At 37.7% G+C, this 17,923-nt stretch overlaps 1 protein-coding gene across 1 annotated transcript in view; it reads left to right on the top strand.

Moving 5' to 3' along the window:
• EXOC2 (exocyst complex component 2) overlaps positions 1–17,034 on the top strand; it is a 130,160-nt gene extending 113,126 nt beyond the window's left edge. The window contains exons 24-28 of the mRNA XM_051610855.1: positions 5,903–5,958; positions 9,047–9,169; positions 11,478–11,539; positions 12,998–13,057; positions 15,252–17,034. Of these exons, the coding sequence (XP_051466815.1) occupies positions 5,903–5,958; positions 9,047–9,169; positions 11,478–11,539; positions 12,998–13,057; positions 15,252–15,345 (395 nt within the window). The 3' untranslated portion in view covers positions 15,346–17,034. The remainder of the gene's footprint in view (positions 1–5,902; positions 5,959–9,046; positions 9,170–11,477; positions 11,540–12,997; positions 13,058–15,251) is intronic.
• The last annotated feature ends 889 nt before the right edge of the window (positions 17,035–17,923 follow it).

Below are 17,923 nucleotides of genomic sequence, written 5' to 3'. Positions count from 1 at the left end.
TTGACCCTTCATACCCTCTCATCCTCGTGTGTGGTGTGGTTTACTGCCAGTGAGCAGAGGTACCTGCTGACGCCACCTACATTTTCTCAACAGTTATGTGCTTTTATCCTTTCCTCCTCCTTTTTGAACAACAGGCAAGCTGCAAGGCTTGTTCAGCAAGAGGCAGTGGCAAGGTTAGCTTCCCAGCTGTCCATCTCAAAGGGGGTTCTCATCTCAAAAGAGTTAAAGAACATCAAACTTAGGGTGCCTAGGTTAGAATTTCCTGTGTTTCAGTTGTCCTAGCTGAACTTCAGTTCGTTCTTTGAACTCTGGAGTCTGCAGAAGATGTAAAAAAGTTTGATGCTCATATGCTGTCTATCGAGATATGCTAGAAGGACTGAGAACATTTGAAGGCCTGTGTTGGCTTATGGCACAGAAAAAATTATTCTGATGAGTTCAGCTTTACTATGTATGCAACTTTTGCTCTATTTGTGCATGCAAGTTTTTGTGGCCTCTTTGTGCCTTAAAATTACACACATGGTATTGCAGTTCCAGCTCTTGCATGCTTATTCAGTCACTTTGGAGATTTCGTGGTCAAATGCTGTCATCTAAGTACTCGGGGGAAACATAGGTCTGAGAACTACATGTGGGACAACTGGTAGCACTGTGCCATCTGAAGATCTCCTGAATGACTCTTGCATTGGCAAGCTAGAAGTTTAGTTTCTGTTACTCCTCAGAACCACAAATCTTTTTGCTTTCTTCTTCTCCCATAGTTCACACAGTTGTCCTTGCTACAGCTTTACAGCATTGTTAAAATTGCTGGTAAATGTAGACTTTCTGACAGATTTAATTTGTTATGTATGTGTGTGTGTGTGATGTAAACTGGAGATTAAATTTAATGGATAAGGTTGATAGATGTTTCACCAGAAAATGTATATTGGAGGGCCCAAAACTGGAAGGCGCTATTTTAAAGTTTCTGTCAGCCATTGTGAGAGTTGATGGCTGAAACTGTCCTTCATTTTTATGGCTTACGTCTTCCCATTTATTTTTCTTTAGAGCAGTACTGGGACTTTGTTAGTGGCAGCTAGAATTCCAGCAAGTCAGAGTCTTTGGTGTTAAGAATAGAGTGGGAGTGGAATGCATTTATAATAACATTTATAATAACATTTTCCTGAGACAAATTGCAAGGGCTTGTTGAGACTTCTTGAACACATTTCTGTCAGAAGCTATGGAATGTCATTGTGTTTGTGCTTCAGTATGCTAAATAAGAGGAATTTTAGCCTTAAGAATGTTATGTTTCACTTGATTAGCCTAATAGTTGGAACCTACAGTTATATGGTACATTAGCTTTCAGTGCTATATAATAGGACTGACAGCATGGTGTCCCAAAAACTGTAATTGCGTGGGCTGCTGAACAGGCGTAGAGAAAGCTGCACAAAAACTCTATTCTGGACAGAATTTTTTTCATTTTGAAATGAATTTCACAACAAATTCACAGCTGGATGCCACTGCTTGTATTTCCAGTGAATCATACTCCAGAAGAGTAATACTTTGCTTCAGTAAAGCCTACCACAAACAGTACAGTGATATAAATCAGAAATTGGATATTTTTTAATTGTATTTTTTCAAAATACAGTATAGATATTAACTATGCTTGCATTCAGATTAACTATCCTGACATTCAGATATGTTTGGCTTTGTCTCCACAAGCAAAGGTTAAAATCCGTCACAAATGAGAAAAATGAGAAAATGAGAAAAAAAATAAGTGCTGGGGGGAAATACCCTTTTTACTTACATTGTATTCATGATAGAAAACTTGACTCCCTGGCAGGAATGGTTGTCACAACACCACACATTTAATGGCATAGTGAGAGCAAACCTGTTACATAGTTACTTTTAATTTCCAAACTAAGTTTACAGGTGGTCAATTCATTTATATCTTTCATTCTTGTCCCAGTATTGTTCTTCAGCTTATTATCTCTTCTCTCCCTGTCTGGCTCCACTTACTGGCATTTTTGGAACACAGTAGTATCATCTTTCCATCTTTGGTTTGTTTAGCTTATCAAAACAAGGTCTTTTAGACTATTAGATGCTGCAATTAGGGCAACTACAGTTTTGTATACTAAGCTGCATAGCTCTGCACAGTTTGTGCTGAATTTTCTGCTCTTAAATTGCAAAACCTGGCTAAGCAGCTAAGGAAATACTTCATTGTATGCTGAGCCCCCTGGTCCTGCAGTCATAGAATGACTGGACCTGCTACGAAAGGTCAGGAACACCTGATTAGTGCTACTGGGATTGCAAACAGTAATATCCTTTAAGCTTTCAGTTTACCCATTTGTCCTTGAATGTGGTACAAGGATGCAAGATAAAATATGTCTGCTTACACCCCTTTCACTGAGGTGCAAGTTAGCAATTTTATCTTGCAGCTGGGATGGGCTAGCAATGTCCAATACTAAGTTCCTGTCATTTCATTTTTACTCTACATTCTATCTCAGTTCCGTTTAGCCAGTTCATTCTGAAGTCTTCAGTTTTAAAATCATCATTTATTTCTCAATCTTAACTGTGTGCCACCAAACAATAGTATTTAACACCTGATGCCAACGTTGCTGACATTAGTATTAGATACTTGTAGAAATTTACAGTACTTGGTTACCGTATTGCAGCGATTGACTCTAAGAAATATGTTATGGAAGTTTCCGCAGACGTAGTTGATAGGCAACTTGTACTAGTACAGTCAATTAACCAGCTAACAGTTGGTTAATTTGGGTGCTCTCAGCAGCAGCAGACAGAATTAGCAGCTCTTATTCTGAGACAAGTTGCCTGAAAGCATGAGAAGAAGTATGCTACTTCAGGAGCTTGGGTGGGATGGGTGGGAAATGAGGATTCTTCCTTAGAACCACATCACCCTCTTACACATCCCACCCACTTTGGTCTCTCTACATTCCAGCTTTTCACTTGTCTCCTTGATAATGCTTCAAAGAATCACAGAATCATCAAGGTTGGAAAAGACCTTCAAGATCAAGTCCAATCATCAGCCCTGCAACCCCTAACCACTAAACCATCTCCTGAAACACCACGTCTGCCTGGTTTTTTTAACACCTCCAGGGATGGTGCCTTTACCACCTTCCTGTTCCAATGCCTCACCACTCTCTCTGTGAAGAAATTTTTCCTAATATCCAATCTGAACCTCCCCTAGTGCAACTTGACCCCATTTCCTCTTGTCCTTCTACCCAGCTCAGCCAGCCAGCCTCCTCTCTGTGGGACACACACTTGCCCTCTCTGACATAGCAGCCCCCTCTCTGCACTTCCATGGTGGCTCCCCAGATGTACCAGGGTTTGAGCAAGATGCTGCATTGTGGGACCATCAGCTAGGGCAAAGAAACACCGTTTAGTTCATCAGTGAAAGTTTTATTTGCTCTGCCTGTGCTCAGGTATCCATAAAGAAGGGAGGCCTTCAAAGTCTTGCGCAGAATTTGTGTGAAAGTCAAAACACAATTTCCACATAAAAGATCCTACTGTCACAAGATGAAGCCAGTAGGCAGCCAAGAGGTGAATACCACATAGGTTTGCAGAACAAAATCAACACTGTGCACCCCAAGGACAACAGCAAACCAGCTCCCAAATTCACCCTGTACCTACCTCTTGATGTGGTTTGCATACCACCATTCAGTGCTTGGTCAAGTTGTATTTTCTTGTGGGATGTGATACGAATTTTGTCCTCTGATAGGAAGCCTGTGGAGGATTTAAACTGGGACAGAGTAAAGCAGAAGAAGGAAAACAGTAGAAGAGGAAAAAGAAAGGGGGTGTTGCATTTCCACATACACCTGTGATCTTTTGGTGTGGTTGAAGTACTGGTGTGTAGCATTCTTACTTTGTTTTGCAGGTTACAGTGGAGGAGAAAAAAGCTTCTTGAGATTTCTGACTGATACTGCTCTGTTCCTCCCTCCCTTCCTTCCTTGTTGCAAAAAATCCCTAAGATAGCGAGATATTATAAGCTTGCAACCTATTGAACTATGCTGTTTGACTTGTTGTTGGCTTAGTTCAATGGAAAGAGTGACAGGTTTTTTCAAGGAAAAAAAATAAAGATAGCGAGAAAAGTCATTAGAGATGTTTTGGAATGTGTGGGGAAAGGCTTGTATTTTGCTTTACCTTTTTCAGTTATTTGCATCTCTTCCAGAGCAAAAATCAAACATTCCTTCTAAAAAGGTCTTAATTATTTTGTGTTTTTAGAAACCAAACTGCTTTTAGTGAGAGCAGTAAAATCTCCTTTGATGCTTGCCTCCTCTCTGTGAACTTTTGAAACAGAGACTGTCTTGATACACAGACCTGGGTGCAGAACTCAGCTGCCTCCTGACTGTACATTGGAGTAAGACTCACTGTTCAATACCTCTCTCCCTGCTTTCCCCCAAGTACCCTCACTTCCAGCAGGAGACCTGTGTGCCCTCCAGAAAGCACCCCCCAATCTAAACTCAAGGCTGTATTGCGTCGCACAATGTAGATGCAGGTGATAAAAGCATTTGTACTTCATTCAAGGAGGGTCCTGTTATTCTTTAGTCCTACTCTTACAAAACATTTTTCCATAATTGTCTAAGAGAGAGAGATTAAGTACCTCCTTTTTAAATTTTGAGGTGCATTATGGGACCAGTGGTTAAAAAAACGAGCATAACTGAGATAGCACTTGTGAGACACACTATTCTCCCACAGAATAACTCATGTTGATGATCTCAAGTAAGTCCTTTTAAAGCTATTTTTTGTAGCAGGATTGAGTTCCTGCATCAATGTTATCTGAGGAAAGGTGGAGCAAGAGAGATGAACTGAGTAAGGGTTCACTTTGTAGTTTTTATAACAGCAGCATTAATGATCTTGTGGTCTCACCAGTCTTCGTCCAGGATTCTGATCTTTTACTGCTGATTGAATATACCAATGGAGTGATGGGGTCGTTGCTCTTTCTCTGATTCATGCTAGAATAATTGAAATCAGAAGTTGAGGTCACACAGATCAGTGAACTTTCATTACTTTGTGTTGCACTTCCAACTTTCATGCGTACTTTAATAAGTTAAATGCTGTCTAATTTGCCTTTGCTTACAAAGTGAAGTGCCCTGAAAAGCAAATGGGGCAGTTTTAGCTTTTTGCCTATTTTAGATCTTACACAACTGGAGTCCAGGTTTGGGAAGTTATTCCAGAGTTACAGCAGTGTAGGGGACTGAGAGCCTGTCCTAACTGAGGCATAACCTGCTGGATGTCCTTCTGTTTAGAATTTCCTTTAGAGCATAAATTGACAAACATTTCATATGCTTGGTAAACAAAATGCTTATTTGACTTCTCCACCATCCCCACAAGGAAATTTCTACTAAAGCATGTATCATCTCCTGTGAAGTGTCATGAGTAATATCTTCTGAACTGCTTTCAGAGAAACAAGAGCCCTTGGTGTTTCTAACTATACTAATAATTTACAGTCAGATAAGCTGATAAAGTAGTAAGATCATCTTAAAGACTGTTACAGAAACAAAGCCCCTTGTCTTCTCTGTCTTTTTAGAACTTAACAAGCTGTAGTCCATGTTCTGTGCCATGGTATGTGTATTCTGGCAAGATATCCAAGTTGTTTTGTTTTTTTCAAATAGTGCTAGGTTTTTATTAAATTGCAAAGTTGGTGAAATTGGTTTGCCAGAGAAGGCAAATAGTGAAACAGGAACCTGCTGGCTTTTTTAGCCTTTTGCTGTGAGGAAATGTGCCTTTCTCCATTAGACTTGAAAAAGGAAATAGACTGCTGGTGTGGCTATGGAACTTTCTCTTTCTGCTTCTGATTGCAAAAGTGCTGGTGAAAGAATGAAAAGAAAAAGTGCAGTATAGAACAGAGGAATATTATAGCTTTGTTGAGACAACAGAATGAAAGTAATTAATTATCCTGTTTCTTTTGTTTCAGGTGTCAGAAACTATTTGAAAGAAGCATTAGTGAATATCATTGCTGTACATGCAGAGGTGAGCAAAACTTCACGTTGTTTCATGCTTACATTCATATGAATCTTTTCAGGGTACTTTGCATGGTAAATCCTGTCATCACCCCTGAAAATTCTGCCTTTGTTGAAGTGTCTTTATTATAGATGTAAGTGCTTTGTTTAGGCTTATCCAACCAAGTATGCAACTGCTGACTTTAAAGGCAGAAGGAGATGAACAGTTCTGGTTTATCCTCAGCAACAATTACAGCCTTTTGTTTCCACTATCTGATGAAGAGGAAAGCCAAAAAAAAATCTAAAACATCTTCCCTTTTCAGGCAGATTAAATCTCTCTATATATAGGTAGGTAGGTAGGTAGATACACAGATATTTAGCTTCTCTGATTAACTTTATTTTCCACAACATATCAAAATGAGCTTATGTGTTGCTTTGGAAAAAACATACAACTTAGGCCACTCAGAGTGAAAAGGCAATACATGCTCATAGAGTAAAAAGTGGAATCCTAAACCCAGGAAGTTTTATAGTCTCTGTCCAGCACAAATTGTGTTTGAAATACTTAGGCAGGTAATGTCTTATAATAGAGAATGCATATTAATATATAAAATTTTATTATTAAAATAATATGCTTGCAGAGCTGCAGTTATTTGGCCATTTGTGATAACATGCAGGAATTTTCTACAGTCCTTTAAATTACAGCCTTTCTTCTACATACTCTGTCCTTCTAATCACCAAGAGTGTTAACAGATTGCTACTGCTCCTGGTACAAGCATTCATAGTAATATCACTCTTGCCTTTCAAAATAACACAGGGATAGCTGCTCTGCCTCTTCCATCTACTTGAAATCTGATGAGATTCACTTAAGGTTTTTGTTTATTTTATTCCTCCTTAAATTACAAGAATTAATATAACTTAAAATATTTTCAGAAACTTTCAGTATCACTTGCAATATTTTTAATTCAATTTCAGTATTTACATACAGCAATTTTCACAGAAGCATTGCTGCTTTTACCAAATGCTTCTGAATGAGGGAATAAGCAACACTAAAAATATATACCAACATGACATTGATTTTTATGTTGGTTTTAAGTGCAGTGGAAATTAATAACAGTGAAAATGAGAGGTCAAAAATTCAAAGGCATTTTCTACTTATTGAGCTAATTCTGTAAACATGCCTACTTGTTACAATGCTGCAGAAGAAAGGTGCAGTCTTGCTGAGTTCATTGAGACAGTTACTGCTTTTGGCCTAAATAATGTTACCTCATAAATTTCTAGATGTGAAACGTTACAGAAATACGGAAAAGGGTGTCAAGGTGAAACTACCATTTCCACTGTTTTCTGGTGAAATTCTGTAAGCTGGGTCAGCTTGAAGTTTAGATAGCTAGGCTGCAAGTTTCTGTAATTTGAAACAGCAAAAATTAACCATCCACTGAACAGTGAGCATGGACTGAAGCAGGAAGACAATTACTTCTCTACCTTCAAATCTAACTGAAATCAAAATAAGGGCTTCTTATTGCAGATTTGTGATGATTCACCATTGCTGAGAATGTTTTTTTTCCTGGATTCTGTATAGTAACTTCAAGACTACTCATTGTGGGCACAAATAGTCTCTCTTCTCAGTAAATTGTTTTTGGGCATGTTCCCAGTGTGTTTGTGATGAATTGCTAGGCAATGTTTGCTGCTGAATAAGATGACTTCTTGTCAAATTGTTACTGGTTCAGGTTTTTTCTTACTGTACAGCTCAGGATGTCACTTCCTTAGCTTTTGTGGGTCCAAACAGTTAAAACAGTCTGTGTGTTTGAATTACCAATGGTAACAACTGATAGCTGACATATATGTGGTCAGTGTACTTAGCCTACTGTGCAGACCTGCCTTTTGGAATGGTTATTTAAATTGCTGAAAAATGTGTAGGAATCTTGCAAAAAAATTTTTCTCTGAATTTACTTTTACTCATGTGTATGAATATCTTCTGTCAATTACCACATTTCCTTGTCCGATGTGAGATACAAACTTCACATAAAGCAAAGGTATCCTAGCAAAAGTTAATGCAACTACTTAATTTTTTAGATAATCTCAAAGCAGAAATCAGGGGGTGGACAAGTGTTTAAAAACTCTGCAAGTTCAATTTCCCTCTTGCACCACTGTAGTCACCCTGTCTTCAGTTCCTTGTGTCATCTTCTCCCCAGGCAGATTTAGTGCACCTTTATAATCACCTTTAAGTCTTGACACAAGTATGGTCTGTCTAACCTATAATCTCACTTCCTCCTATATTCCAACGTCTTGGCCTGCATTTTCCCCAAATCTGTGTAGAAAAAATATTTATTTATTTAAATTCACCAACAATTTCTCGCTTCCTTAAAGCTCTCTTTATACTTTCTTCAGGCACAGGTCTAATGTTGAGTTTTGTATTGCTGTTGTGTTGCAGTTGCTACTCTGAACCTCAAATGGAGGATCCAAGTACTACTTTAAAAAGTTGTACAAAGAAGCAGTTAAAGAGGTGGTCATAGAAAAAACAGTAGGATGTAGTTTTTTGCTGGGGAACTAATAATTGGTAGCAGTGAAAGAATCAAAATGAAAATCCATTATCCATTACACTTCCATACTCTGAAACCTTTTCAAAGGTTTGTCTCTGCCACAGAGTATAAAGACACTAGCCATTTGACAGTGGTCAAATAAAAAGGACTCTAGAAGAAACAGCAAAATAGGTGCCTAAAAAGTGTCTGAACATCTAATTGGGTTAATCAGTCGCACAACCCTTAGCCAAAGGTGCTACCCACACAGCAGTCTATGTACAACCACCCGACTACCTGCATCCATCAGCCAAGAGTGCATATTTTGAAGTCTAGCTACTTATAAGCATTGCAAGAATGTTGTCATTATCATGTATCACATAGCTAACATTGCTGCTAACAGAGGTGATTGGTCCAAGTTCAGGGCAAGCATCCAAAGACACCATTCATATTCCAGTTGCATTGAAATTTTTTTGTCCATTGATAAAAATGAAGCAGTCCTTTTAATAAAAGTACCAGCTTTTAGCTTTTTACTGAAATGTTACTGTGAAAAATATGTATGTTAATATAGGTATTGTACTCATTCTTCTTCTTTCATAATATCAGGTGTTTACCATTTCCAAAGACTTAGTTCCTCGGGTAATGTCAAGGGTTGTAGAAGCAGTCTCTGAAGAACTGAGTCGACTGATGCAGTGTGTTTCATCCTTCAGCAAAAATGGAGCTTTACAGGTACCTGACTACTTTGTACTGTCAAACATCTGGATCTAGAAGAGAAAAACAGAGGGAGGTATAATCTATGTGTTTGTGGGATTTATTGTAGCAGTGAAAGCAAGGAGATAAAAAGGATTAGTATACAACTTATTTCAGATTTATGGTTGAATACCCTTTGGTATCCTGGTCTTGGATTTGATTGTATTTTAGTGCTGTCTTTGTGTCTGAGTGCATAAAAGGTTGCCTACATCCTAGGAGATTAAAAGCATTGTAATGGTATCTGTTTGAAATGTCATTAAATGCTGTCTTTGGCCTGTCATCAAAGAATTATTTTAAAAGAAAAAACAATTTTGAGAATTAAAAATCTTGAAAATACAATGTGGTAAGATCTTGGCAGCCTTTGCAAAAGTATTCACTTGTCTATTACACTAGCACTTCATATGGGTAGAACAGATATTTTTATTCTGACTGCCTTCTTCATTTACAGCTGTATTGGTGGTTGTACTTACTATTGAATAGGTTTTAAAGGACTCTAGTGAATTTTTATATTTTTTTTCAATCCTTTTTTCTCAAAGATTGCTATGTTTCTAACAGATAAGAAGAGCAAACTCCTGATTTCCATTGTACATGACAGCATTCTTGCTTTATGACGAGAAAATAATTACCCAATTGCAAGCCTTATTTTCCAGTTGCTGTTAATAATTGCATTGGACAGAGAATTGATTTAGGAAGATCACAGCCAAATAAGATTGACTGCTTATTTAAAGCCAAATCAATAGCAACGAAACCACCCATATATGGTTTTGTTTGACTGGACGACCCACCGTATGAACTTGCTGCCTAAACCCGTAATTAAAAGGATTTTCTCTCCCTTCTGTAAATTTGTCACTCATGGTTCATTTTCTGTTCCTCTGAACATAGAAAATCCTGTCTGGCAGAGAGCAGCAGCGTGAGAGTGATCTGAGCCTGGTCAGACTGATCAAAAAGTACCCATTCCTGAAGAGAAGCCTGAATCTGTGTTTCCACATCCTATGACTCAGTTTGCAGGGCTTGCCCATCCACCATGCTTGTTGAGGCTGTGGTACTTGCCAATATGACACTTCCTCATGGTACTGCTGCCTCCTAAAATGTAGGAGAGACTCCAGAATCTTATGTGTAGGACTTCAAAAAGTCCAAGGCTGTTCAGCTTGGGGCACCATACAGAAAGGGGTGAAACATTCTGTGGTGAGAAAACCATTCCTTACAAGTATAAAATTGGTGGGTGGCTATGTTGTAATTTATGCCAGAAAGTTCTGGCACTAAAAATGAATAAATCTCAAGTGGATTCCAGCCTAGAGGAGAGATGAGGGAAAGACTTAGAAGCCAAAGCCTTTCATTAGAACTGGAATGAGATGTTTGTGTTGCATTATAAAAAATTTTGTTAGGGAAGATTAATCTCATATTAGTTGGGTCTAAAGGTGGATCAATTTCTATAATGGCTAACTGGATCAAATTTTTATGATGAACAAGAATGGAATGTGAATTTGGATAAAGTTCACTTCATATTTTAATGAAATCTCTTGAAAGTACTGATCACATGCAGAATATTTCTATTTCATATAAAACCTGTGATGATAATGATTGCTTTTCAAAGAGTAAAAAACAGTCTATGAAGTGTTTTTTAATCTTTTGAGTTCATTCTCCACATTTGCCTAGACACACAGTACAGTGCAGGAGTAAAATCCCCAAGCTTATGTGCCCACCAGGTGACAGACGACAAGCAGAGCACATCCATTCTACTTCCTCATCTAACGGAAAAAAAAACAATTAAACAGGAAAACCAAGAATAAAATGTGTATTGACAGACTTTTAATTTGTTTCCTTTCTCCCTGGCCAAACCAAGCTGTGAGAAGTTAAGCTCACTGTATTTTATTTTATTTTATTTTATTTTATTTTATTTTATTTTATTTTATTTTATTTTATTTTATTTTATTTTTTAAAAAGACAAAGGTAGTGCCCTTCTATCATTCTGTCGCAGTCTACAGAAGAGATGGAACAGAAATGAAGGTTTATTACTGTTACTGAGAGACAAACCAATGTTTTTAGACTACTATATAGTGACCGTAGAAACAGCTGAACTTGAATCAAAAGTATGAAATTGTTCCTTTTAGCAGTCTCCTGACATAACAACCAAAAATACAGGAAACAAACTGTTAAAACCAGGGATGCTTACAACTGCAGCGTGCAAAAATACCTCCATCTAAAAATGATAAAGCATTGGGATATTAGTATTCACTTGATGAAAGGACATTGTGTCACTGTTTCAATATTTCTGTTCTTTCTTCAGGCAAGACTTGAAATCTGTGCGTTGAGAGATACCGTGGCCATATACCTAACACCTGAAAGCAAGTAAGATGTGCTGTAATGCCTGTTTTTTCAGTGTAGTGGAATCCTTGGTAAAGATGCAAAAGCACATAATGTAAATAAAGGATTAAGAAATTTTGCTTCAAATAGAATACGTTATGCACTAAGTAAATGTATGAAAAACAGGTTACTTTCAAGGTTTTATGAGTTCAAAGAAAATAATTACTTTTTTGTTTGCTTATTACTTGAATGTTTAGACACAAACTAGTATTTGCTACTCAAAAAAAAAAAAGTAAAACTTAACAGTAGTACAGCTTTCGAGAAGAGTTATGCTCTAACAAGACAAAAGCAGATGTTGCTCAATTTAATCCAGTTTTTCACACCAATCTCATAAATCACACAGCAAAGAATGTGCCAGACCCATCAGAGAAGCTACAGAAGCCAACACTGGCAGGGTACCCTCATAGGGACATGGAGAATTAGGGCTCTCCACAAACTTATACAATACCCTTCTCCTTTTCCACACACCTAATCAGGGAAAGTGAATTCAGCTTCACACTGTCTCTTAGGTTGAAAGCCTTCAAAAGGCTTTCAGCAATTTATCATTTCTCAGTGGGGTACAAGACCAAAGATAAATAGTGTGGAACACACTCACACGTTGATATAATGGGAGAAAGAAAAGCATTAGCAGCACCAGTAGTTGATGCAGTCAAGGCATGTTAAAACAGACTATGATGGGTGTCAGCAGTTCTGAGTAAAATTGATTGGTGGAAATTTCTTGGTGATTCCGTTGGGGATTGGATATGAACAGGTTCATTCATTGTTTTGATTATGTACACTTCTGTTAGGATTGGCATTGCATGTTCCCACAGATGGCAGTTCGGTCACTTTACCTAATCAGCGTTTTATAGGAGACATCAAAGAGCTTGAGGGCCTAATGTGTCTTCATACTGTCACAGATAGTGTCCTGTGGTGTCACTGCATTCCATTGCAAAAGATTTGCTTCCTTATTCTGTGTGTCTGATGGTGATTGAGGCTTGTAAATGGAAACTCAATTCAAACCTACTGTAATTCCCTTTGTAGGCCCCTTCTGTAGGGAACAGCGCAGTCACCCATCTACTGAGCACAGAAAACCAAAGTCAATGTTTTATCTGTACTTCAAACTCCGACAGTCACTTGGTTTGAGTCAGAAGGCAGGCTGGCAACTCTCCCTAATTCTTGAAGAGTCCGGGATGTCAAGCACAGTCTTAAATCAGCTGCTGGTTTAACATTTCCCCTTGACGTATAGTATACATTGCACTGGGAGTGTCAAGAGACCTGCTTGAACCTATGACCCCTTCATCTTCCATTTGCACGTGAATGTCAGATGTCAAGCTAATGTTTTGTTAATTTATTGAAATAAGAATGAATAAAATGTAGTGTATCTCCATGGAATTTATAGAGGGAAACTGTGAATGCTGAGACTTGTACCAGAGGACTATGAACATTTTTGTTTCCTTGCAGCTCAAGCTTTAAGCAAGCTTTGGAAGCCTTGCCTCAGCTCTCAAGTGGCACTGACAAAAAGTGAGTATAATGCATCTTCAAGTCTCCTCTCTGGTCTCTGGAACCACTACTTTTTACTCTTGCATTAGAACTTTGTGATAAGAGGGTTAACATTCACTCTGTTTGACCACTCTGAATTACAGAGCAGAAGCCTCTTTGGGCAGAGTTAAGAATTAAGTCCTTGTTCCTCTTGCCCTATTAAATTACACAGAAGAGTCTGGGTCTTTGTGGCATATCCCTCTTGCCTATCTTAGTCATATCAGTTCAATGTAGCTTTCTATTTATTTTGTACTTCAGTCTGTTTTAGCCTTCCTTATTAATCTTGAAGGGTCTGTGAGATCCATTGTCTTGTCTTACTGAAATTAGCAGCAATAAAAAAATGGCCAATGAACTAAGTCCAAGCTTTTGCCATTTAGTATATGGGGAACTCTCAAAACTAGCCTGTTTCATTTTACAAACAAGAAGGGTCTATGGTTCACTCTTAACATCAGGAAGAGGAGTTTGAGGTTTCTCCTTGCCCACCGTAGCAACCTTTGACAACCAAGCTGCTTTTCTGCATCTAACCTAATATTTAGTAGACTGCTTTACAGGAATATCTTAATGAAGAGTAGTATGGTAAAACATGGATGGATTTGCAATGAGTATGTTAGTGTGAGTAAAGATGTTTTAAAGCTTGAGATTGATATTATGGTACTTTCAGGAACTGAACTGCATCAGATCAGTTTGCACTTAACAGTCAGAATTTAAAATACTTTGTAGACACATGAAGAGGCTTTTCATACAGCCTGTGCCCTGTGGACTGTGCCTTCTTCCAGATGTCGTCTGTCTGTTGAAACCTACTCCTTGCTAGCCACAAGAAGTCTCAAGATACCTTCTTGCCTTACTTAGCTTTTATACTTCGTTAAAGACAGTGATCAGTTTTGAGTAAGGAGAGTTCTTTCAACTCAGACTTTCCGAAACACCTGTAGAATTTTTTTTTCACTTAGCCACAAGTATTTCAGCTTCATGGGACAGCTGAGAATCAAGAACTGCATCATTTTTTCATCTGCCTCTGAGTTCTGAGCCCTAGACAGTGTAAAACTTGGTCTGTTTCCCAGGTCATTACACAATAATTGTCATTGTTCCAGACAGCTCATTGTAATCTACATGTGTTTATGTAAAATAACACACATTTGTGCACTGATTCAGAGCTGTTAATTTCTGCTCATTCACAGTCATTACTCTGAAAGTAAATAATGAATGTGGCCATAGTAGTTGTCTTCAAGAGGACCTGCTGAGGAAGCAGATACTGATTTTGTGGTTCAAGTTGTTGTTCCTGGGGTTGTTTGGGGTTATTCTTAATATACAGTATCAGTTCTGTTACTGGCTGTTCAAAAAATCACAGCTGAGGTGATGCATGTCTGCCCTATCTAGCTTGGTTTTGAAATACAGCAAGAAGTTCAGAGAACATGTTCTTCTCTAGAATATGGGGAAAATAAAACACATAAGCAAGACTATAAAAATTCATAATGCATCTCCAGTGTTACAATAAATATCACTGCAACAAAGCCATCAACACCCTTGGTCCTACACCTGTAGTTTGTGGATTATCTGCTACCCCAAATACCTTCTTGGCAGCTATGTAGGTGTAAACAAACCATAGCTATGCTCCAAAATGAACTTGCTCGTAGTTTGTTATCCATGAAGGACAAAAAAATGTGCTTGCCAGTGAATTACTGTTTCTTCTACAACAGTCATACCATCTCTGGTCCTTCAGCCATGATACTTAAGAGAAATTAACAAAATAGCTTCCAAAGACAAGTCTGAAAACTGAAATTTGCTACACAGGAGAAGCTATAACCTTGATACTGGTTTTATGGTACATAGTCTGGCAGTTTCTGGATTTTCCTTACAGAAGTATCTTATGATGCTGTCTTCCAGTCCTTTTGCCAGTGTGTTTCCCTCAAGAAGATGATCTTTATCCAGAACTAAAGCCATATAAAGGGCTACTTTAGCACCTTGATAAATCTCTTGGCTATGTCCTCCTCTGCCCACAAATCATCCTGACACATTGGAATACTTTTAAATATCTATAATATTCAGATATTTGAATAGATCCAACTTTAGGCCCTTTTTTTAAGCAGTGTGCTTGAAGTCACAGACAGAATTGCCAAAGCTTTTGGTAATTGTTCCCTTTTCAGAATCTGACAAAGTTGTAACTATTTTCCTTTTACAGGTTACTAGAAGAGTTATTAAACAAGTTTAAAAGCAGCATGCACTTGCAGCTGACCTGTTTTCAAGCTTCTTCAGCAGCAATGATGAAAACATAGACACCGACACAATGCTGGCAACTCAAAAGACAAATGTGCCTAAATGTCACCCATTTTTTCTGTATTTCTTCAATTCCTTTGAAAACTTTGAAGAAAACAAAAGGAATTTGACTGGAAGAGAAATCATGAGATACAACTCTTTGAGTAATGGTATGGGGTATCCTGCTGAGTAAGACTTCTGGTCATAAATATCTGGATAACATTGTTTTCTGTCTGCTGTATTTCATTCTGTGGAGGGGAGTAAGCCAATTTTGTTTACATACACTCTTCTTGGCTGTATGTTAATGAAGAAATATTCATTAATGTGCTGCAATCTCAGTTTCATTTGTTAAAAATACATGAAATTGTATTATTAACAAATGTCACTTTAAATTTGACTATTACTCGTGTTGTTCAGTGTATCAATCTTTTACTCTCTAGATGTAGAATGATACTGATGTGACTGGAATACTGAACTTCTATAAACTATTGAGAAGTGTGTCATTAACATTGCTAGATACAGCTGAGCAATAACTATTCAGATACAATATGGAGAAGGACACTGCTTCTTTTGCATTTAAACATCACTTTTTTCTGCTACCACCTACAATTTCAGTGATTGTAAGTCTGATTTTTTGGGAGGCTTTTATTTTCTTGCTTCTTTTTTAATTAAACATGTTTCTGCTTCTTTTGTTTCTCCCTTCTATTATAATATTGATGATAACCTTCACCTTAGAAATAAGCTCTCCTTTCATTGGCATTTAACAGAAAAGCACTCCCAAATGTATAAAAGTAGAAGATTTTTTTAAAAACAGTTCAAGTAAAATATTTTTCGGTGTTAAGGGATCGAATAGTTAATTGCCACTTGCATAGTCAGAAGTAAGGAGGAGCACAGTATGTCACTGGTTTTGCTGCTTCCTTCTTATTCCTTTTGTCTTTTCTTGTTCTTACAAGCTTGCTACCACTTTCTCCCCCTTCCCTTTTGTTAGTCAGTCCTCTCTTCACCACCAGTTGCTGAATTTGTGTTGAGGGGAATAGGGATTAAGAAAGAAAGAGCAATTTTGGTGCCATTAAGATGTAGTTACACAAAGGTCAACGACTGTCTTCCTAGCAGGGAAGATTTGACACTGACTTTTATTTGGGGGCTTGATATAAGATGCAGGAAGATATAACACAGGGCAACTAACAGAAAGTGGTCTTGCTTGGTGGGGTGAGAGTTGGGTTTAATTTTATAACTAAAAACATGACTTGCAGGTAAATCATGCAGTAATAATGTATTCTTTTGGTATTTACAGTCATTTTGAGTGGGACTTTTCAGAGAAAACAGTGCACTGAGTTTTCAAACAACTTTTTAATGTCAACTGTTTTCTTTCGCCAGTTCAGCTACATGCTTTAAAAACAGAGCATATAGTTCCTGTAATATGAAAGAATGTGAAGTTAAAGAAAGTGAAGAAACCACTTGATGCATATGTATTTACTCATAAAATTCTGTGTAAGTAGTAATAGCATGTCAAATGGGAGTTTGGAAATTCAAATATATGTCATTCTTGGCTTTCAGGGAGAATTGTTAAACACCTGGAGCGATGTTGTTTTGTTAAATGTTGTCCATTCTAAGCTGGTCATAGTCTCAGCCACTGGTATTCACTGAAATACTAGATCTATAAAGGATTTCACTTCATAATAATAAAAGATTAAGAAATACGTTCATAAGTGCTTCTTGAATTCCTCGCTTTCTAAGAATGTGATTTCTTTATGATTTTTGCTGGTCTGCATTTTCTACATTTGTATCAGTCATGTTGCTAAGAATTGAAAACACATTTTAAGATCTCTACTGAATTAATATATATTCAAGCATCTCTGGGATGGGGCTCTGAGCAACCTGATCTAGTGGGAGGTGTCCCTGATAATACAGAGGGGTCAGATCTAGAGGATCTTTAAGGTCCCTTCCAACCCAAACCATTCTGTGATTCTATGATATGTTTCTATGATCATCCTCTTACTCGTTTTCTGCTACACCAGCTTGTTGCTTTTCTTTAAAACCTGGAGTCAGATGTTTGTGCTTAGTTGCCTTTCTGAAATAACATTTTAGAACATGTCATTGACAGCAAATAAAAGAATAATGTGTAAGGGATCAAAATATTACTTGAATTCAATCTTACATGAAATATATGCTCACAGTCAAGTTAGAGCACTGGATTTCAATAAATCCACTTGGTGGAATTAAGGAAGTCAGTGAGCATCATGCTGCAACAGGATGTATAGGAATCCTTTTGCATGGAAGGAGAGTTGGAACTGCTGAGGCTTCATAGCCAATGTACAGCAGGCTGCAGTTCCTCTGAAAAGCAGATTACAAAAAACAAGAAGTGGTCAATGTGGTTTTTGAACAAACAAAAGAAAACAAAAACCCACAAAACTGTTCAAAGATACAATGAGGTTTAAAAATATTATTGGAAGTGGAAAAAGATGGGGTGACCACACCAAAATACACAGTCAGTTAGGGCTTACAGAGAAAAGAGAAACAGCAAGGAAATCATCGTAATAGAAGTGAAAGGTTCTGACATTTAAAGCAAAGGGGAGTGCTGGGAACAGTACAATAGAA

The sequence above is a fragment of the Apus apus genome, chromosome 2, assembly GCF_020740795.1.
Source record: "Apus apus isolate bApuApu2 chromosome 2, bApuApu2.pri.cur, whole genome shotgun sequence".
NCBI lineage: Eukaryota > Metazoa > Chordata > Aves > Apodiformes > Apodidae > Apus > Apus apus.
Note: the sequence above shows the minus strand (reverse complement) of the source record. Positions and strands in the feature narration are given on the sequence as shown.